The sequence below is a fragment of the Ursus americanus genome, chromosome 2, assembly GCF_024610735.1.
Source record: "Ursus americanus isolate L20-20 chromosome 2, mUrsAme1.1.p, whole genome shotgun sequence".
Taxonomy (NCBI): Eukaryota; Metazoa; Chordata; class Mammalia; order Carnivora; family Ursidae; genus Ursus; species Ursus americanus.
Genome location: NC_142128.1, coordinates 33,317,749 through 33,339,722, shown reverse-complemented (window position 1 = coordinate 33,339,722; position 21,974 = coordinate 33,317,749). Strand labels below are relative to the sequence as shown.

The following is a 21,974-nucleotide window of genomic DNA, read 5'->3' as shown; positions in this document are numbered from 1 at the left end:
GGTGGCAGTCCTGTCCTACTAACCAGGGATTTCTTTGGTCCTCCACCTCTGGTGGGCTACTGCAGGCCCAAGGGCAGTGTCCACACCGCTTCTAAGTCATGGAGCCTGACAGTTCAAAGCAGACCCACTGCGTTGAGACCTGACAGTTAGCTCTATACTCTGAAATAATTCAGATTTAAATCAGGTATATAAAAAAAATCCCCAAAGACAGCCACATATGAATTTGTGTACCTTAAATAAAATTATTTGTTTGGGGCCTCCAGTTTGGCTTGATTATGTAAAAACCACCGGTTCCCAAGAGGATCGTCCTAACTGCCAGTCCTGTCCACACACTTTGGTGACTGTTGTGAATGCAGCAAGCACCGAGGGGGGCTACAATCTGCAGGACTGAAGAGCCTGTGATCATGTCCATGTTGCTTGCTCGCACATACCATCTTGTTTCACAAAAAAAGAGAAACGGCATTATCTGCTAGCTGATATAGCAGAGACCACCTGTTGGGCGGGGGGGGGGGGGGGGGGAAGTCCCGGCATGCCCAGCAGAGACTGAGCTTCATGGAAGCCAAAGGACGAAGGTAGGAAGTATTTGCATCATACAATGGCCAAAGGATTAATATCTAGAACACACACAGTTCTTAAAACTCAAGAAGACACAGCCCAACTACCATAAAGGAGAAATTCATAAAAAATACAAACGACTAATATATATGCTCAACTTCCCTAAAGCGATACCACTTTTTATCTACCAGATTAACAGAGAAAAATACTGGAAATGCCCACTGATGAGGAGGGTCTCACAACATCAGCGGTGTCAAATGGCTGTCAACTATTCAACCCAAAGGCTATATGTATTAAAACCAAAAAGCTGGGACACCCGGGTGGCTCAGTAGGTGAAGCATCTGCCTTCGGCTCAAGTCATGATCCCAGGGTCCTGGGATGGAGTCCCACAGTGGGCTCCCTGCTCAGCGGGGAGCCTGCTGCTTCCCCTGCTTGTTGTCTTTCTCCCTGGCAAATAAATAAAATCTTAAAAAAAAAAAAAAAACCTATTAAAAAACAAAAAACCCCAACAACCCAAAAAGCCAAATGTCCTTTTACTCAAATGTCATTCCTAAGAACCTACTGCAAAGAAAACCAGCATCCATGCCCAAAGATCCACACAAGCATATTTCTTACACTGAAGCACCATTTTTTAGAGAAAAGTTAAAAACAACATAAATGCCCATTAATACTAAGGGTTACATACAGTAGGAAGTGTCCAGAACAGGCAAATCTATATTTAGACTTGAAGTGAGTGAAGCGCAAGGTGAACTACACCTTAATAAAGCTATATTTAAAAAGATGGAGATGGGGCACCTGGGTGGCTCCCTCAGTTAAGTGTCTGCCTTCAGCTCAGGTCATGATCCCAGGGTCGTGGGATGGAGCCCAGCATTGGCCTCCCTGATCCGCAGGGAGTCTGCTTCTCCCTCTGCCCCTCCCCCTGCTCATATGCTCGCTCTCTCTCTCAAATAAATAAAATCTTTAAAAAATAATTAATAAAAAACAAAAATATGGAGAGACAAGAACTTCACAGAAATGGGCCATTTTGCATGGGGACAAAGAGTTCCACAGTCATGACTATTCCTGAGGGCTCCTGCATAGTAAATGACGTGTGTACTAAACAACTGAGTCACATCAGCTGGAACACACCTGTTCCACTTTCTGCAGTATTTCTCTTTAGAGTATTAAACATCTTGGTATTTTAAAATTATCTACAAAATTTACTTACGTGTGGAAGTTTACTCCACACTCATGTAGTTTTAAAGAGTGTAAACTGTTAACTGTCGTAAGGGGGAATGCCCACCCAGAGAGGAGTCACTGAGTGAGTTACCAGGATGTCCTCCTGGAATGAGCGAGGCTCCATGCAGGTACTGGGGCGAAGACCCACCATACACGAAGTACACAACGCTTACTTCTGAAGAATGGAGTCCTTCTTCCTTGCTTCTTGGTTCCATACTGTTTGTTCAAATGGCTCAGAGAATATGTACTACCTTACAACAAAGTCAACACACACACACACACACACACACACACACACACACAGAGCAAAGCAAATCACGGTGTACAAGGCACAAACCAAGTACTCCCCAAGGCATGACACCAGCCTAAGAGTCCAAAGAAGACTCACCAGCGGCACATCTGGAGTCAGGAGGAAGTGGGAGTCCTGAACAGTCAAGGAACAAAGAGATTGCCTCAACTATGTGTGGCCTGGAAAGTCTGTTTACACCCTGGCAGAGGGCAGCATCTTCTTAAATGCCTGGGTTTTAAAGAACTAGCTAAACAAACAAACAAACAAAAAAGAATCTAGGTGCTGGGGCGAGGTCAGATTCACAGGAGAGATTTTAAACAAACTCTTGATTGTGCTAATTAAAACTTTTAAAAAGTAGTCAAACAGCCATTTCAAACGGGTTCCTCTATTTGAATAAAACCACAAACAGCAACCTAGACGGACACCTGACTAGCTCAGTGGGCAGAGCAAGGGGCTCTTGATCGTGGTCCGGGTCAAGAGTTCGAGTCCCACGTTGGGAATAGAGCGAACTTTTAAAAATAAATAAACAAACAAACAAACAGCAACCTGGGACAGAACTCCAAGTTGTTTCTGGTTTCTTTAACACATTGGTGCAGGTAGACCACCACTCACCATACCTCCTCCTCACCCTCCTTTTGAGGGGACCCACCAGGGCTATCAAGAAACAGCCACATTCAAGATCTTTCAAAACACTAGGGGCGCCACAGAAATTGTTCAAAAGTTCCTGGAATGAAGACTAATTTCCCAGAGAACAGCAAAGGAAATCTGTTTTTTTGTTTTAAAAAAAAAAAAAAAGATGGGGAGGAGACACTTCAGTCTACAAACCAGTGGAGACCTTGACCATCTGCTGTGAGCAAGCAACGTCCCCTATGAGAACGGGACATTCAAGAGAAAGGGTCATTAGAATAGGAGACACCATGTTCGTGGACTGAAACAACTCCTAGTCAAGATATCACCTCTCTACAAATTCGTCTTTATGTATGAACACAATTCCAATCGAAATCCTGAGGATTTTTTTATACTTACAGACAAGCTGATTCTAAGTGTTTATGGAAAAATGAAGGAAATACAGCAAATTAAACAATTTTGGAAAGAACACAGTCTGAGGAATTACACCACCTGATTAAACTCACTCCAAAGCTTAAGTAATCAACATGGCAACCACAGTAATCACAGAGTGCTGTCTTACCAAAGGGATGAGCATGCAAATGGAACAGGATAGCCCAGTAACAGGCCCACACAAATGTTACTATTTTTGACAAAGGGGTAAGCAATTCAAGGGAAAAGGGATGGTCTTTATAACTAATGGTAAAGGAACAACTAACTGGTCGTCCATAGGCCACAAAAAGGAACCTCAACCCTACACCTTACACAAAAATTAACTCACAATGGATCTTACATATAAAAATAAAATTTAACACCAAAAGACTTTAAGAAGAAATCACATGGGGTGGGGCAAAGAATCCATACAAGAACATTTTGACAAACTAGACTTCGCTTTTAAAACTAGAAGGTTTTGCTCCAGAAGGACACCATTATGAGAAAGGACAAGCTACAGATTAGGAGAATACGCATGCAAATCACCTCCCTGACAAAGGACCTGCTTCCCAAACAGATGAAGAGCTCCACACTTGACAGCAATAAAACCACCCAATCGTTGAACAGACACGTCAAATACGATATAGGGGTGGCAAATAAACACACGGAGAGTTGTCTGCCCAGCAGCTGTTAGGTATGCGCAAATAGAACCACAGTTGGGTAATACTGCCCACCTATTAGGGTGCCTAACACTCAAAGTACTGACAGTATCAAGTGCTGACAAGGGTGTGGGTTAACTGGCTCTCTCATACACTGATTTGGGACGCAGGGGGAAGAGTTTGGCAGTTTCTTGTAAGGTTAAGCGTACTGTGTCAGATGACTCAACAATTCTGCACCTTACTCTAGAGAAAGGAAAACTCACGCCCACACAAAACCTGCCACAAATATTTAGAGTGGCTTCAATCAAATCGTCCCAAGTCTGGAGGCCAGCCAGATGTCCCTTCAGCGGGGAGCAGGGATAAAACGTGCTGTACGCATACACTGAATACTGCTCAGCCACAGACGGGGAATGAAGTATTGAAACACCTAGCTTGGATGGCTGAAGAAAGTAGCCAATCTAAAACGTCACATGCTGTATGATTCCATTTACATGACATTTGCAAAATGCAAAACCCATAAGGGACCGAGGACACATCCGTGGTTGCCAGGGGTTTGCAGTAGGTGGAAGATGTGACTACAACGGAAAAGCCTGAGGGGAGTTTTGGGGTGAGGGAACTGCTCTGTATCCTGATTGTGGTAGCGGTTACACAAATCTATACAGGTGTTAAACGCACAGGAACCCCCCCCCCAAAGTCAATTTTACTTTACAGTAATTTAAAAAAACAAAAGGGGAAAAAATCACCTACAGGGCAGAGAGAAGAAATAATTTACTGACTTTTTAAATAAGCACTCCCTTTTATATGGTTTCAGATCTTTTAACTATTTGGAAAAAGAGAACTAAAGGATTTTATACAAAAAAAATGTACGGTCTGACTCTTCTTTGCCCCAATACCTTCAGATAGTCTTGTACAAAGCAGTACACACATATTTGCATCAAAATGTGTTATTTTGGGGGAGAGGGAGCTGCAAATGTCAAGGAGCCAAGGAAGTAGGAGATAAGAACAGAACTGAAAGCATGTATGTACTGAAACGCTGGTTTAAGAACCATGCATACTATGTGCCAATAAACTGAGGTACATAAACAAGGTGTGCTGTTTCACAAATCATGTTTAAATCCAGAATAATTTCCCAATGATTTCCCACTGTTCCACACAAGCTACTGGAAAATGGAGAAAATGGGGGGGGGGGGGATACAAACAAAATATTAAGAAGAGGAATGGTAGCTGTTATAAAGAGTTAGGAAAGAAAATAATCAAAACCACAAGTTATTTTTGGTTTAAGTACTCCCTCCTCCTTGAATTCTCATGAAATCTGTTACTCTTCTTAACAGGATCATCTTACATACACACCTTGACCTGGGGGAGAAAGCAGACAAATCTGGTGTCCACACCCCAGTCCATGGCACTTCCCTATCGCAGGGGGCCAACCAACAGCGCCCGCTCCCTCCCCATGGCAGCAGCCCGTGCTCATAAAGCGGCATTAGGGACAGGGGACAGGGGCAGAGGACAGCTGCCACGCCGCCCTAATTACCAACCAACCATCTTCACCCATGCTGCCAAGAAGTATTAAGACTCTTCATACACAACAGAAGTCATCGCTGCTTTGTCCCAATGAGCTTTCTAGAATTGTAACTACAACCCTGTTCCCAATTAAGTAACAGCACAAGGCTGCTACCACACATAAATGTGACTCTGGGACTTACCGCCGTTTTTTAAAATGTAACTGTACTATGCAATGTGTCAACATTCAGAGGATCTGGATAACTCAGTGAATCAAACTTTTCCAAATCACCAATGAATGGTATAGAAAGCGTTCATTCAAAGTACAAGACGGGCGCCTGGGTGGCTCAGTCTGTTAAGCGTCTGACTCTTGATTTCGGCTCAGGCCATGAGCTGAGGGTCCCCAGCTCAGCACAGGTCTGCTTCTCCCTCTCTGTCTGCTCCTCCTCCACTCATGCTGTCACTCTCTCTCTCTCTCTCAAATAAATACATACATAACTTGTTTTTAAAAAGACCAACGAATTTCAATGTAATAGAAAAGTTAATTTGTAGGGTTTCAAACTGGTACATTGCAATTAACCTTAAGAAGCTACCAAATTTGGTGCAGTATCAAAAAAATGTCACAATTATCTGAAAAGGCTATTAAACGACAGCTCCCTTTACGAACTAGACGCCTCTGTGAGACCGGCTTTTCTATTTCTACTAAAATGCACTGCAACTGACAGAAAGCAGAGGCAGAGAGAAAGCAGAATCCAGCTGTCTTCTATTAAGCCAGACAATAAAGAAATTTGTAAAAATGTAAAAATAATGCCATTCCTCATTAAACTGCTTTGTTTTGGAAAATATTTATTTCCTATAAGATGTATGTTATAGATATTGGTTTACTTTTCCTAAATAAGACTGGTCATAGTTTTAGCTTTTACGATGGCAGATAATGACAAATGTAACCCACCTACCTAAGAGCTCTTTGGGGTTCGCCTCAATTTTAAAATTTTAACAGGATCCTGACAGCAAAAAGCTTGACAGTCCAAAGACCACACCAAATGGTGGATTTGTGGTGTGCCGGGTTAGCCAAACTGGAATTACATGCCCTACTTTGCAGAGTTCCCCCTCGGGAGCCACCAGGCCAGCAATCTGGAAGGCAGGAGCAAGGAGACCACATTCCTTTACGCCTGGGGGTTTCTCTGCCTTTTGGGCTGTTAGGGCACCTGGAAGTCATGAGAGGCTCACATGGATATGGTTCCAGCTCAGCCTCACCCTGCTTCCCACTCATCTTCCCCTGAAGACTACATGCCCAATGGACTCCAACACCAGATCCGGTAGCGACAGACTGTGAGCAGCTCCCACGTTTGTGCATGGTAAAATCCAGTAAATCCGGGGCGCCTGGGTGGCTCAGTCGGTGAAGCGTCTGCCTTCTGCTCAGGGCACCATCCCAGGGTTCTGGGATCGAGCCCCCCATCGGGCTCCCTGCTGAGCGAGGAGCCTGCTTCTCCCTTCCACCATGCTGCTCCCCCATTGCTTGTGCTCTCTCACTCTTGTTCTCTCTCAAATAAATAAATAAAATCTTTTTTTTAATCTAATAAATCCCTCATTTCTACTGCTACTCTGCAGCTCTGCTTGAACCCTCAAATGACACTGGTATCCCCACCCTGCACCACCCACAGTTCATTCAACTTAGTAGCCAAGCGCATGCATAACCACAAAAAGTTCTAAGTCCCTTTATTTTTTTTTAAGATTTTATTTTTTTGTCAGAGAGAGAGAGAGCACAAGCAGGGCGAGCAGCAGGCAAGGGAGAAGGCAGCTCCTGCTGAGCCAGGAGCCCAATACAGGGACTCGATCCGCCGACTGCGGGATCATGACCTGAGCGGAAGGCAGACGCTTAACTGACTGAGCCACCCAGGCGTCCCCCAAGCCCCTTTAAAACATACTGAATAAAACAAACCTACTGCAGATGGCAGAACCATGAGAGCCTATACATCTTCCTGACCCTACATGAACCACAGTGAGCTTCCACACGACAGAGCCCGTATACAACTACCACGTGAACAAACCTGAGGATGGGACTGTCAGTGCAAGAAGCTGGACACAGAAGACCACACACTGTGAGTCCATTTATATGACACGTCCAGAAGCGGCAGATCTGAAGAAAGAGGAGACTGGTGGCTGCCCAGGATGCAGGGAGAAGGGGAGCGTCCCTAATGAATACAGGATTTTGTCTGGGGGGTAATGAAAATGTTTGAAATCTGATTGCTGAGGGTTGCACAACTGGGAATATACTAGAACCCACTGAACAGTATGCTTTCGATGGGTAGATGGGGACATATGTGGATTATGTCTCAACAGAAGTTGCTATTTTAAAAATCATAGTGACTAACACATTTTATCGAAAAGACTTGTAGAAGGACAGTTGCAAATCTAACCGTTTGTAACTGTTACCAAAGCAGGTAAAATCAAGAGTTAGCATTAAGGGGTGCCTGGGTGGCACAGCGATGAAGCGTCTGCCTTCAGCTCAGGGCGTGATCCCAGCGTTATGGGATCGAGCCCCACGTCAGGCTCCTCTGCTATGAGCCTGCTTCTTCCTCTCCCATTCCCCCTGCTTGTGTTCCCTCTCTCGCTGGCTGTCTCTATCCCTGTCAAATAAATAAATAAAATCTTAAAAAAAAAAAAAAAGGAGTTAGCATTAAACATTGTGGCATGTTCCCATCTCATTTAAACTAAAATACAAAAATGCCGTGCACCCGGATTGCCTGTACTACTGGGGAAAAGACCCAGGCTCTCCCCTAATCCTCTGACCTCAAAGTCTGATGGGGAGTAAAGCAAAGAAACAGCACACAATGTGTTAATGATACTATAATGAACATGTTCAGGAAATACAAAGGTGCCTCTTTTCATCTGCCGGGAAGCCTTGCCTCTGGCTCTCACCTCAAACTCCCTGAACTCAACAGGCAAGCATCCCGGCATCTGTCCCTCACAGCCCACTCCCCGGCACCACAGACCCGGCCTTGCGGCTTCCCCACAGCTGATGAAATCTTTCTCCTCACTTCCATAACCCTAGCTCCTCACCTCGGTGGCACTCACCTTCTACCCTGCAGTAATTATGCATGTGCTCACAGGACCTATCTATGTCCCACTGACTTTCCTTAAGCAAAGACAACTTATCACTTGGTCGTCTTTGCAAACCACCCCCACCCCCAGTGCCTGGGGCCGTGACTGAGAGATTATCAGCAAGTCTGCACTTTGCTGAGCCGGTTTTTGGGGAAACTTCTTCCTTGGTAATTACAGAAGAAAATGCCTGGTTTTCCATTATGCTAGAAGATCCTGTTCAAGGCAGCACGCACTAGAGAGGCAGAGCTAAAATCCAGCGCAGAGGCTGGGTCTAGAGCATCCCTGCCCCATCCAATATTGTGCTCAAGGAGATGTTCCATAGCTGCACCATCCAATACCAAAGCCACCACCCCATGCACCAGCTATGAGCCCCTGAAAGTAGCTAGTCAGAATGAGGAACCGAATATTTAATTTTACTTAATTTTAATTAGCTTAAATCTACTCAGCCACGAGTGGCTACTGGCTACAATACTGGACAGTGTTAAGTCTAGAAACCGCTCCATCCCTTGGAGGCTTGGGGTCTTCATCTGTAGAGCAGGAGGCTTGACAGAGACTTTCTGCTCAAAAGCAAAATTCTTTGACTAAGTGAGTGCCTTCTGATAGCATACCCAAAATGGAACACAGATTTTCAAGAAAAAAATAAAGGCCTTTAAAAAAAAAAAAAGGGACTTAATTCATCAAAACAGAAATTAGATTGTAAATAAGAGCCTCTGCTTTCCAAGGAAAAAATGTTGGGATTTGCAGTAGTTCTCCCTCTCCCCATATACCCTCCAAAGTAATGCATAACCAACTCCAGAATCATGCTGAAGACTTAGTAGTGTGGCAGGGACCACACTTTCCACATCACCCCACGGTACTGAGACTGAGTTCCCTATTAAGACAACCACGAGCACCAGCCTATGGCTGGTGAGCACACACACTGCTGTGTCCGACATACAGAAGCTGCGGGACTGGCACCAGGCATCGTGACGCACACCCCCCCCCCCCAACTAGGACACCTGCGATCCACCTCACTTATCTGCATCTTCTCCAGACACCCCCAAGTCAACTCGCTTGAAGGCCTCAATGTTGCGCAATGTGGTAGCAGCCGCCTGGGCATTACCGCGTGTTACCCTTTGTTCTGGGCATCTTCACTCCTGGCCACATCCCTTGCGGCCAGAACTTGTGTCTCCCATCTACCTCTGTTTTCCCTGCAGAAACTCGAGCACAAACGAAGACCAATAAATATCCCAAATCTACTATCGGTACCATGAGTGAAACCATGCACCTAATGTGATGTCCAAAAAGGTATGCTTTCAGAGGAAATTATAGAAAAGAAAAATCCTGTGCCCACACAACACAAGGTCTTGTGTTGCGCTGTGTGGGCAGAGGGGCCATTCAGGAAAACTAAAACAAAAAGGTCACATTTGCTTGAGCTTTCTTCAGTTACTTAATAGGCAAAGACTAGCTAGCACCCAGCCACGGAAGGGTTTCTTTATTTAGAATTGTTCTGCTATAGTTTTTGACTGCTACAATCACTTTCCAAACCAAACATACTTCCCAAAGTAGCCATATATATATATATATATATATATATATATATATATATATATATATATATATATATATATATATATATATATAATTTTTTTATTTCCTGTCAGGGAAAGAGGCCCAAAAGAAAAATATTCAAAATATGCCATGAAAACACTGCCACACAGCCAGCTGACAGCTAATGAGCCAGGAGAGTGGCCATCCAGACCACCCCGCCTCTTCCAGCCCCTGCCTCCTTAAGGAATCCAGCGCTCTGGTACCCAGGTCCAAAGAATCAGGGACTCTAAAATGCAGTATGTTTGCGCCCTGAGCCCCCGCTAAGCCTTCTCAATTTTTATCTCTCCACATACCCAGAGTCCAAACGGTTTGCTTTTGGGAGGATTCATTTCAGCTCAGGATCTTATTATAACCTGTTACTGAATACCTGATTCGGTTACCTCCAATGTCGAAGGAGGAGGCATCTACCTTTAAAAATTTCTATCATTTTGGGGTGCCTGGGTGGCTCAGTCATTAAGCATCTGCCTTCGGCTCAGGGTGTGAGCCCGCCGTTCTGGGATCAAGCCCTGCATCAGGCTCCTCCGCTGGGAGCCTGCTTCTTCCTCTCCCACTCCCCCTGCTTGTGTTCCCTCTCTTGCTGGCTGTCTCTATCTCTGTCGAATAAATAAATAAAATCTTTAAAAAAAAAACAACCTCATATCATTTTGCTCTGTATCTTCTTATGCCACCATATTCCTCTTGCTGAACTGTACATGTGGCCCAGGCCTATTTTGGCAGTAAGCTACTTTCTATATTCAAAGCATGTGGTGAACCACACAAAAACGTTCAACTAGGAAGCCCAACTGCAGCATACCACTTTGGGGCGGTGAGGTAAGAGACGTGGGAGAAGGCAGCAGAGGGGTTTCAACTAAGAAGCAGTAACCACAGCTTTTATGACCAACAGGGCCTACTGGGTAGGACGACTCGCAACTGGTCGAGAAGCCAGACTGCATGGGTTCCAATCCTATCACTGACCCTGAGTAACAACTCAGTGCCCTGCTCTGCCGTGAACCAGGGGTGATGACGCATCTATCTCCAAGTCGTAGTAAGAAGTATGTAAGTTAATACACGGGACAGCCTGGCACACAGTGAGGAGTCCTCAGTGAGGGTAAGCTGCTACACACTCCTTGAGCCTCCTACACGTCTGAGGCCAGCTACCTATATCCGTCCCACACCTGTGGCTTCTCACCCACTTCCCTGGATCCTGCATGACTTTCTGATTGCTGCTGGAACGGATTACCATAAACAGTGGCTTAAACAACACACATGCATTCTTTTATAGTTCTGGAGATTAGAAGTCTGAAAATGGGGCTCACTGGGCTAAAATCAAGGTGTTAGCAGGGTTCCCTTCTGGAGGCTCTGGGGGAGAATCTGTCTTGCCTTTTCCAGCTTCTAGAGACCTCCCTCATTCCTTGGCTCCCCTTTCCATCCTAAAAGCCAGCAATGGCCTTCCCAAAGCACACCACACCACACCACCAGACCTGGACCTCCTCCTTTCACATGTAAGGATCCTTGTGATTACACTGGGCCCACCTGTGTAGCACTGGATAATCTCCCCACTAGGGATCCTTAATCACCTTTGCCATGTAAGGGAATACAGTCACAGCCTCTACGGATTAGGACATGGACATCTTTGAGGGCCATTATTCCACCAACCACAGATTCTAAACCTCTGCCACAGACTCACAGGTCCAGATCCGACCAACCTCTTCGCGCTATTCTGCATCTGCCTCTGACCACCCCAGCACCCCCCTACTCAAACTGAACTGTGTCTCCTCCTCGGCAAAGCCTCAGCTGACCCACCCTTCCCGAGGGAAGCCAGTCCCCTCCCGTCCACTGCACCTTCAGAGCCCTCCCCTGAGGACGCCCCCTGCACATGGGTTCCAGGCACGCGCACTCAGGCAGTCACACCCAGGGGCAGCAAGCACTGTACCTGCCCGTTGAGAGGGGGATCCTCAATGTCTGTCCTGCAACCGGGCTCTGTGAGCACCACAGCAAGCACTGCTCTGCTGCCACTAGGGCGCAAAGGAGTCAGGAGCAAGGCTCAATCCCAAAACCAGACAAGCAAGCAAAGAGGACAGGGCTAAAAATGACATGCCCTGCACGGAGTCCACAAACAGGGGCCCCTCTGTGGACCTAAGCACAATGAAGAACCAGCACAGAAACTTTCCAGGGGCGCCTGGGTGGCTCAGTCGTTTAAGCGTCTACCTTTGGCTCAGCTCATGATCCCACGGTCCCAGAATCAAGCCCTGCATCGGACTCTTTGCTCAGCAGGAAACCTGCTTCTCCCTCTCCCACTCCCCCTGCTTATGTTCCCTCTCTTGCTGTGTCTCTTTCTCTCTCAAATAAATAAAATCTTTAAAAAAAAATAAAAAGGAGGGAGGGAGGGAGGGAGGGAGGGAAGGAGGGAAGGAGGGAAGGAGGGAGGGAGGGAGGGAGGGAGGGAGGGAGGGAGGGAGGGAGAACTTTGCACCAACACCAAAGCATTGGGGGCCAGTTGGGGTGTTGTCAAACTGGTGTGGCATGTCACACAGGACCACGTTACACCTTGTGAGAGTCTAGTGTTCATTTGTTAACTGTAACCCAAAAGTAGATATCACCCGCAACCCATTTCTTTGAATGAAAGATAATTTAGCTATACATTTAATAGGATACAGTTGAAGCTGTCCACAGATAAATTCTGTAAAATCACTTTAAGCCCTCACCCCCATTCTCATCAGCGTACGTCCGCAGTGCTGGATTCACAGGAGTAATAGCAAAAGAGAAATGATCTGGACAAACATCATCCCCCTATGAGTAGTAGACATGCCATCCATCGAGCAGGAAGATTGTTACTTTAAAAACTACTCATGTATGCTGCATTCCTTCAAAGTGTGCATGTAGGCTTTCAATATGGGGAATTGCTATTTCACACAAAATTGTGTTTGGTTACCACGGTGGAACAACAAAGTTACAAGTGTAATCGAGTTTCTTTATATTAACGGCCTATATACACACTTTCAATGAAGATACACAGTTTCTGCAATTTTCTTTCTCGGTATGTGTGTTTGTTCTAATAACTGATTTCAACAGTTAACTTTACATTTGTTGAATTTAATAATCAACTGGAGCTTGTATTTTGTGGGTCTATTTTATTTCACTTAAGTAATTTGTTTGCACTGTATTTTTACAAAATACGTTTTAGAAACTGTGACAATGAACTAGAAATTAAGGGGAAAAAACCTGGTTCTTCACAAGTGGAGAAGCCCTGCTGTATAGGGTTTGCCACAAGAACTATTTTATTCATTTTACCTGAGCTTTCCCAGGACACACTGCAGTTTTCACAAAATACCAATGCTACCAGAAACCCCTCCAGCCAAGAATCCAACAAGACACTGTTGGCCAGCGCTGGCCACTAACACTCTCTGCCGTTGACAGATGTGCCCTGTACCTGCACTGTCCCATGTGGTGGCCACCAGCCACAAGTGGCTATTCGACGCCTGAAATGTGGCTAGTCGGTTGAGGAATGGGATTTTTTTTTTAATGTAATCCCTACACCCAGTGTGGGGCTCGAACTCACAACCCTGAGGTCTAGACTCGCACACTCCACCGACTGAGCCAGCTGGGCACCCCAACTTTATTCTAAACCTAAAATTGCTGCCCTGCAACTAGTGGCTACCACAAGGCATTGCACAGGTCCTCACTCCCAACATGGCATCTCCCCCTGCCCCCATATGAAAACAAGTGGATTTCTGGAGAAAGATGGGTTTAAAGTAGGAACATGATCTCAATTTGTTCTCATCAGAACCAGGAGACTGGAGCGCTTCGGAGAAATGAGTAATCCTTCTGGCTAGGGCAGCGCACCATTCCCATCCAGGAGAAGCAGCTCCTTAGCCACCGTAGCTCCCAGTCTTGAGAAGGAGGGTCAGCCCAAAGGCTGGGGCTCACAAAGAGGCCACAGCATCCTGCCCACCTCCACCGCCAGATGCTTCTGAGGACATTCGGCTAGTCAGGCTTTTTCCCCCTATTTGCGCACCCTCTTAATCCTTAACACACTCCTCAAAATATAAGAGAGAATGGCTGAGAATCGTTGGGGGCGATTCTTACAAGTGTCTATGACGGTTACAAAACAACAATATGGAATGAAGAATGTTTTTAACCACTTCACATAGTTTCTTTAAATCATGTCTCCTCCAAGGTAAGAATATAAGAAGTACCAAACGTCAGCAGCAAGCACTAGGAGGAGCTGACTATGTAACCACAGGAACAGCGAAGAAGGGTTACAGGCACTTGTTTTAAGACAGCCACCGCACAGGGTCAATTAAGCGCCTTGAGATAGAAGGTATTCCCAAAAGTGCATTGATGAAATACACCTGCAACCCCAGCCACACAGCCCATAAGCCTTTTTATAAGGGGGGCCCTCCAGTAACACGGGTTTGCTCAGCAGACACATTAGAGCACGTGGTTTCCCCTGAAAAAGCCCCCCATCAATTCCTGAAAGTACTTTGAAACAGGTGGCACAAGGGGGAGCCGAGAGATGTCAGATGACCACCCCAGGCACCCGTGGCTACACCCTTGGGCGTATCACGCTCTACAATATGGGTCACCTTAATAAACTCATACAACCGATTTCCACACCAGAGGCGAGTTTAGCAACTTACGGTGAAAGCTAGATCCTGCCCAGGTGGATATTCTGAGGGCTGGCACAAATGCAAGACACTGCCCCACCAGTATCAGGATGTCAGGAAAACCGATCTACTCACCGGCATGGAGTAGGACCTGGGTTTTGAATATTCCATGCCAGGCAGGAAAATCACACAGAACAGTTGTGGTCACACAAGGGAACCTCCTTCTCTACAGCTTTTAGATTTTCAATGACTCTCCCCTCCCCCCCAAAAAGAGCAGACCACCACCTTGGGACTCAGACTCAACACGCACGCTTCAAACACTGGGTAAGCCAAAGCTCCCTCAGCCAGGTGAGCTGGACTCTTCCAAAGGACACTTGGGCATCTTAGTCCATATAAGCAAATGTGACCTAAGAACGGAGGGCACACCTCAAGGTTGCCCCAGGAACTGAAGTGGCTACAAGGCAGCACATGCACAGCCCAGCGAGGGCCCAGCCAACCCCAGGCACTGAGCTCTGCACTCACTGTAACCCCCTGGAGGTTTCTATCCCCAGCTCCCATCAACCCAACAAGGAGCTGTGACACCACTTCTCCGGTGTGTCCTCCCAGACGCTACTCTCCCTCCCCAGTCTTCTGCTAGTCTCTCATTTAGCCATGTCATCACCGTGTTCTGGAAGCATTCAGCTCTTGCCCAGGTCAGTATATTTCCTGATATAAGAAACTTTCTCGTTACCCCCATCCCCAACTTCCAAGTTTAATTTACCAACCCTCAGAAGTAGGCCTGCTTCTCTTCAAGAGAATTTCAACACGTCTGACTTCTCATTAGCCAAGGCATGTGTTAACTTACTAGAAAAATGGCATAACTGACTCTTGCCTACGCATGACACTTAAAACCCTGCTTCCTCTAACTTTCTTAAGTCCAAATTAGTTCAGAACAAGTTCACGAAACAGGTGACACTGAACATTTACCTCTGTCACAGTACGTGTTAAGAAATACCTCGTTACGGGGCGCCTGGGTGGCGCAGTCGTTAAGCGTCTGCCTTCGGCTCAGGGCGTGATCCCAGCGTTCTGGGATCGAGCCCCACATCAGGCTCCTCCACTAGGAGCCTGCTTCTTCCTCTCCCACTCCCCCTGCTTGTGTTCCCTCTCTCGCTGGCTGTCTCTGTCAAATAAATAAATAAAATCTTAAAAAAAAAAAAAAAAAGAAATACCTCGTTACAACGTTTGGTCTCCAGAGTAAGATCCCTTTGCCTTGGAAATCAAACAAATACCCAGGCTACATACCACTCATCCAAAAAACCAGAAAGAACAACAAAAACACCTTTCAAAATACTCAGAAGAAACCTTCAGTAATTTATGAAAATCCATCAATGCCCTTCTGAAAAACAAGCTTTTCCTTCTAAAAGGATCAAAAATGCCATCCGAAGCAACTTAGGTTCAAAGCAATAAAACTGAATTAGCAGCTATCAAAGCAACATCGGTTTACGGCTGCAGCTCTCTCACACACCACCTTGCCTGCCTGCCAGCCAGCGCCTGTTCTACCGTTTAGACTTAGAACTGCTGTTTCCTGAATGAGGATCTCCCTAAGCACACTGAACAGAAAAGGCTCACCACCTTCCACACAAACCATCACCGAGGAAGAGGGGGGGTACATGCATGGTGACCACATGATCTACACGACTAATGCAAGCCAAGCAGCTGAGACCACCTTTCTGGTTTAGAAGGGGGGCACTGGAACAGGTTTTGAACCACCGTCATGGGGTATCTGTTCTGTCTGCATTCCAGAAGGACGAAGCCATCGCTGTCTATGCAAGCGTGGGGCCCCAAAGCTGGGGGTGCACCCTGTGAAGCACAAACCTGTGTGTGCTCAAAGCCCAAAGCGCAAAGGAGGCCAAGGCCAATCCTGAGGCTCCTGACGGCGTGGCCTGGACTGTGCGACTTCCCACATCCACAGAGGGCAGCACACCTGCGCGCTCTGAAGCAGGGGGGTGACGGGGCATGGCAGGTCTGGGCGCAGTCCATTTCCACAGCTGTGTGAGCTTCAGGAAGGATGGCTCAGAGACCAGGAGGAAGACTACTGCAAAGTCCCAACATGAGGCAACAGGGGCCTCATTTAGGGTGGTGGCTGGAAAACCAAAAGGGCTTGGCAAAGGGTGTGGGGATCCAGGGAGAAGGATGCGAGGCTGACTCCCACAGTCTGGAGACTCGGCGACCTGATTCTCAATTCCAAATTCATCACTAGATGCTCTACAAGTTTTCCAAAAAACAAGAATATTCTTATCAGAGGGCTACTGAGCTGAGCACACTTCAGTACCCATGTCACAATGCCCCGAGTCCCCTGGTCTCCTCCATTACCCGTTTCATGTTTCTTAAAATATGAGACCATTAACCTTAAGTAGCTATTGAGACATCTCAAGCCTAGAATTCCATAATGGTGCTTAAATTGAGGCTCGTTATGTTTTCTTCTTAATCCACATTAGGATATAATTACCGTAGGGCATTTTCTGCACACCACCGAAAATAACAACATGCTTTGTTCCTAAACAGATCCCTTCCTCTGGTGCGAGGCTTACCATCACATGGAACACCATGAATTGAACATCCACGCTCCCAGGGCTGCATGTGGCACTTTACAAGTGCTTTGTGCCTCCACCCTCACAATTACCTTGCAAGATAGGACTGACCTGCTTTTCAACGATGCAGAAAAACCAAAGCACGAAGAGCTTAAGTAATGTGCCATGAGGTCACACAATTAAAAGGCAAAGTCCACACTCAAACTCAGGCCTGGCCCAAAGCCTGTTGTTCAGGCACCAAACCGCCCCGCCACGAGGAGCTGTTTACTCAATGGCCCCTTTCTGCCTTTCCACAAAACTAATTCCAAAAAAGTAAAAATCAAGGAGGAAAGTATTCGCTTCCTTCCCGTATTTGCTGTTATCAATCTTTTATTTGTTCACCGATAATCAAAATCAGCAGCCTGAGAAAATCAGGAGGGCTGATGCCTGTGGGGAGTAACTTCCAATCCTATCAAAACCTGACAGGCTCAGAGTCAGATGTTTCTAGGTTTGGCCTAATTTTTCCTGTATTTCTTCTGGGTTCTCTGAGTTGATTTTCATTTTATAGCTTCGAAGAGTTCTTTTACCAACCAAAGCTAACGTGAGAGAAAAATCAATACTCCCATATTCTGTGATTTTTTTTTTGTCTTGTTACGGTGCTATTTGAAGAGGAAACTTGCATTTTAGATAGAATAAAATCCACTCGTTTGGTTTACCTGAATGCATGTGTCCAAGGCAATTCACTTTCCACTCCCAAACCTGCCTCAGCAGTAGAGTAACTTGAAACTCCACCTACCCACACGAGTTTGAAAGAAACAGAACCCCACCAGTGCTGCTGCCGCCCCAGATGGAAAACACAGATGTCAATGATGAATTCTTTGCAAAAACTGCAGAGGACTCATTGATTTGCTCCCAGCTTGGTGTCCTGAGAGCAGTGGTCTGCGTGTTGTACAAAAAAAATCAAAACAAAACTGTCTGTCCCTATTAGTTTCAGAGATTACACTCTGAAACAGAGACTGCTCACATGGGCAGCAGAACCAGGGACAAACATCAGGGTATTTACGTTTGTGCTCGCCAGTCTCCGCAGCAGAAACAAGGCCTTGGGAAAACTTCCTGTTGACTGGACCGGGCATAACATAGACCAGATTATCACCTCTCCAAGTACTCAGGGGGCAGAGGCCTGCACAAGTCACTCCTTCAGCCCCTCGGCCTGCACCGCCTCTGAGTTAGACAATGAATAAACTGCTAAGCAAATTCCTTCCTGGCCAGACCTAATAATGCTATTGCCCCACAGTTCTATTTGCCTCCCGACCTGAAACGTGGGGATCAACTGCTCCAGGCCTTACAGGAAGCATGTGGTCCGACCCCGATGAACTGTCGGCATGTCCCCCCATCTTCTCCCTCTCTACCCCTCACCCTTCATAACTTTCCCAACTGCTCAGAGCAAGCCATTTTTTAAAATAACTATCCCGAGCGTTGTTATTCTCCAGCGGATATGCAAGTGCTGTGCAGAGTTCAGTCGAAAGCAAATGCTATCCCCATAAAGTGGAGCAGGAGGAGAGCAAACTAACATTGACCGATAGGAAAAAACCAACCAACCAAACCAGTCTCCCAAGCTCCTTCGAAACCCGCCCTGCCCAGGAGGGGCGGGTAGGATGCTACTCACTGACAAAGCCTTCCTTTCCTCAAGCTGATCAGAACCCTGACAATTTCCAGCTGCTGATTCGACTGGACTCAGCGCAAAGACACCAAACAGGTTCAAGGCACTATCACAGCCTGGCATATGAAGCCAACCAGAGTTGATATTCACTAAATCCCATCCCTCTGGGTTTTTTAATAGCAAGGAGATTCTTCTACTCTTCCCAATCCTCAACTACAATATCTAAACCTAGCACCACGTTTTAGCAGCGGGAAGGCTAAGAAAGGCTGACACAGACTGCCTAACACACAGAGAGCTTTTTAAACCACACACCTGTGGGTGCTCATGGGGTGCTGACAATCAGAAGTCCTACAGACAACGCACCTTTTGGATAATGAACCTGGGACAGAGGTCCACTCAAAAGAAACGCGTTTCTTAAGTTTAAGGAATCAGCATTAATAACTGCAACCTTCACTATCCAATTTTGAGATGTTAGTGCATCGGCAGATGAGTAATTTTAGGGGTGACCTTTCCAATGCAAACTTTGATATAAAAATAAAACCCCAGGAAGAAAGAGTCTTGGAAGCATGCATGGACTTCTGAAAATTCTTCCACCTCCCTTCTACACTCTCCCATCTTACAGAAAAGTCCTTGGAACCTGTGGGCAGGACTCTTTCCCCAAACGCACAGTTCTGCACCAGAAATAGGCTCTTCAGCGATGTCCACGTTTATTACTTCTCACTCGTGCACAAAAACACTTGAAAAGTGGTAAGACAATGGACACGGGGAATCACTGTGTAGCACTACTGGACTCTTGTCTTGACAGAGTGATACTCAAAAAGGAAACTGAAAAACAACCCTTTTTGTTACGGGGCATAAAAGGAATATACAAAATGGTCTCAGCAACATATTCCTGCAACTAGTAGGTTTAATCACACATGCCAAAAGCTCTGTGAAGCTATTGCCTTGCTGAGGCCAATCGAAATATACAGCCCGGGTCCTTGGCGTGGACTCTGCTCTCCTGTCTCCCATTACTGCCATTGTTAAGTACCACTAGGAAGTGCTTTCTGCAGGCATTTCCACCACTTTGCCTTCTGCAATCTGGCAAGCCATTTTTTCAGTGAACATCCAGTTACTGGCAGTAAGTTATTCACAGGGGAATACCAGTCATGGTAAAGTGTTCCCACCAACCAGGGTGCAGTGCCCCACACGTGTAGCCACCCCACCGGACAAATGGTGCTTTGCCTCAGCTTCCTGAGCAAGGTTCCATTCATTTATACAACCCAAAATCTCTGCTCAAAGCAAAATAAGAACATTCACTGCTCCGCTCACTCAGGTACCCCTTTTTGACTCCTGCCAGTCTTACCCCTCAAGGCAGTAAGAAAGCTATCTTTTAAGACTTCTTTGGCTCTGCCCTTAAAGTAGCTGGGGCCACGAGAAATAAAAGATGCCTTCCAATGGCCACCTCTGCCTGAGCGATGTAAACCAAAGACTCTACATCAAACCTTTACAACCAAGACCTTGTATCTCAAAGTACCTGGGAAAACTGCTGCCACATGGACAGAAATTAAGTTACCTTTGGAATCGGCTTTGATTCGGCTGTAGGTAGCCATGTGCGGCGGGGGCTTTCGCGCAGTTTCAAACACACACCTGGCCGGATGCTGATTGCACCGCACAGAGTCAGGTACCAAACTGCCCCCCAAAAGAAGAGGTAACTTAGAAACGAAGAGCGCCCGGCTCAAAACTCGGGGCCGGTCCAAAGGCTGAGAACATGTGCCTTCCTTGCAGGTGTTTCAAAATGAAGCCCGACGCTAGGAAGTGCCGTTTTAAAGCGATCCGGGGGAACGCCTCGCAGCCTCGGCAGGCTCTCCGGGGGAGCGCACGCGAGCAGGTGCGGGCAAGCCCCGCGTCCACCGAGGGCCAGAGCGCTCCCCGAGCTCGCCGGCCGGAACCAGGCCAGACGAGGCAGGCACCAGGAACGCCCGCGAAGGAGCACGGCCCCCCGGAGCCCTGCTCCCGACCCCGCGGCCGCCAGCAGCCGGAACACGCCTCGTCCCTCGGCGGCCGGGGCGCCCTAATTCACAAGTCCGGGCTGCGGGCGCTTTGTGCCGGGAGGCGCCCCAGACAATGAGCCGGGCAGGGGGCCGCCGGCCGCCCCCCGCGCGCGGGCCCGGCATGACGGTGCAGCCTCGCCCGGCCCGGCCAGGCCCAGGCCCGCGGCCGCCGGGGCCTGCTTAAAGATGGCGAGCCCCTCGCGTGGCTCCCGCGGCTCCCCCCGGCCACAATGGAAGGCGCCCCCCGGCCCCGCCGCGGCCGGCCCGCGGGCCTCACCTTCCATCTCCATGTCCTCGGGCTCGCTCAGCTGCTGCTCGCCCGCTTTCTGCTGCTGCTGCTGCTGCTGCTGGTGGTTCATGTCGGCCGCGGCCTGGGCCTCGCCTGCGGCCGGGGGCCCGGGCTGCGGGCCCGGCGGGCGGGCGGCGGCGGCGAGCCGGGGCGGCGGCGGCGGCGGCGGCGGCGGGGCGGCCTCCTCCTCCTCCTCCCGCGCGTCGTCGGCGGCGGCGGCGGCCCCGGGGCGGCCCGCGGCGGGCGGCGGCGGCGGCAGGGAGACGCGCACGTACTTGCTCGCGATTCGCCCAATCTCGGCGCCGAGGCGGGCGGGCGGCCGGCGGGCCGGGCCGGGCGGCCTCGTCGCTCGCTGCGGCCGCCGCCGCCGCCGCCGCCGCGGGGCCCGCCTCCCGCCGCCGGGGCCGGGGCTGCGGGGCCGCGGGCCGGCCGGGGGCGGAGGGCGGCCGGGCGGGGGCCGCGGAGTCAGCCCCGCCTCGGGCCGGGCGCGGCGGGCGGGAGGCCTGGCCTGCCGCGGCGGGCCTGCGGGGCCTGGGGCCGGCGGGAGCGGCGGCGGCTCAGGCGGGCGACGGGCCGGCCGCGCTCGGGGCGCTGCGGCCTCCGCCTCCTCGGCGTCGTCGTCGGGGCTCCGGCAGCGGACGCGGCGCCCGGCGGCTCGGCTCGGCTCGCTCTCAAAATGGCGGCGGCGTGAAATGTCACATCCGCATGGGGGGCCCGAGAGCGAGCGAGCGAGCGAGCGGAGAGCGGGCGGGCGGCGCAGGGAGCGGGCGGGCGGGCGCCGAGCCGGAGGGCGGAGCGGGAGCGGAGGGCGGAGCAGGGGAGGCGGAGCAGGGAGCGGCCCGCCCGCCGCCAGCAGCCGCCGCCACCGCCGCCTCGGCCCGCCCGCTCGCTCCGGCTCCAGCT

General features: G+C 48.6%; 1 protein-coding gene across 1 annotated transcript in view; it reads right to left on the bottom strand.

Annotated features, from left to right (window-relative positions):
* USP7 (ubiquitin specific peptidase 7) overlaps nucleotides 1-21,240 on the bottom strand; it is a 61,874-nt gene extending 40,634 nt beyond the window's left edge. Inside the window, exon 1 of the mRNA XM_045783780.2 lies at nucleotides 21,060-21,240. Coding sequence (XP_045639736.1) covers nucleotides 21,060-21,141 — 82 coding nt within the window. The 5' untranslated portion in view covers nucleotides 21,142-21,240. The remainder of the gene's footprint in view (nucleotides 1-21,059) is intronic.
* Between the last annotated feature and the right edge of the window lie 734 nt (nucleotides 21,241-21,974).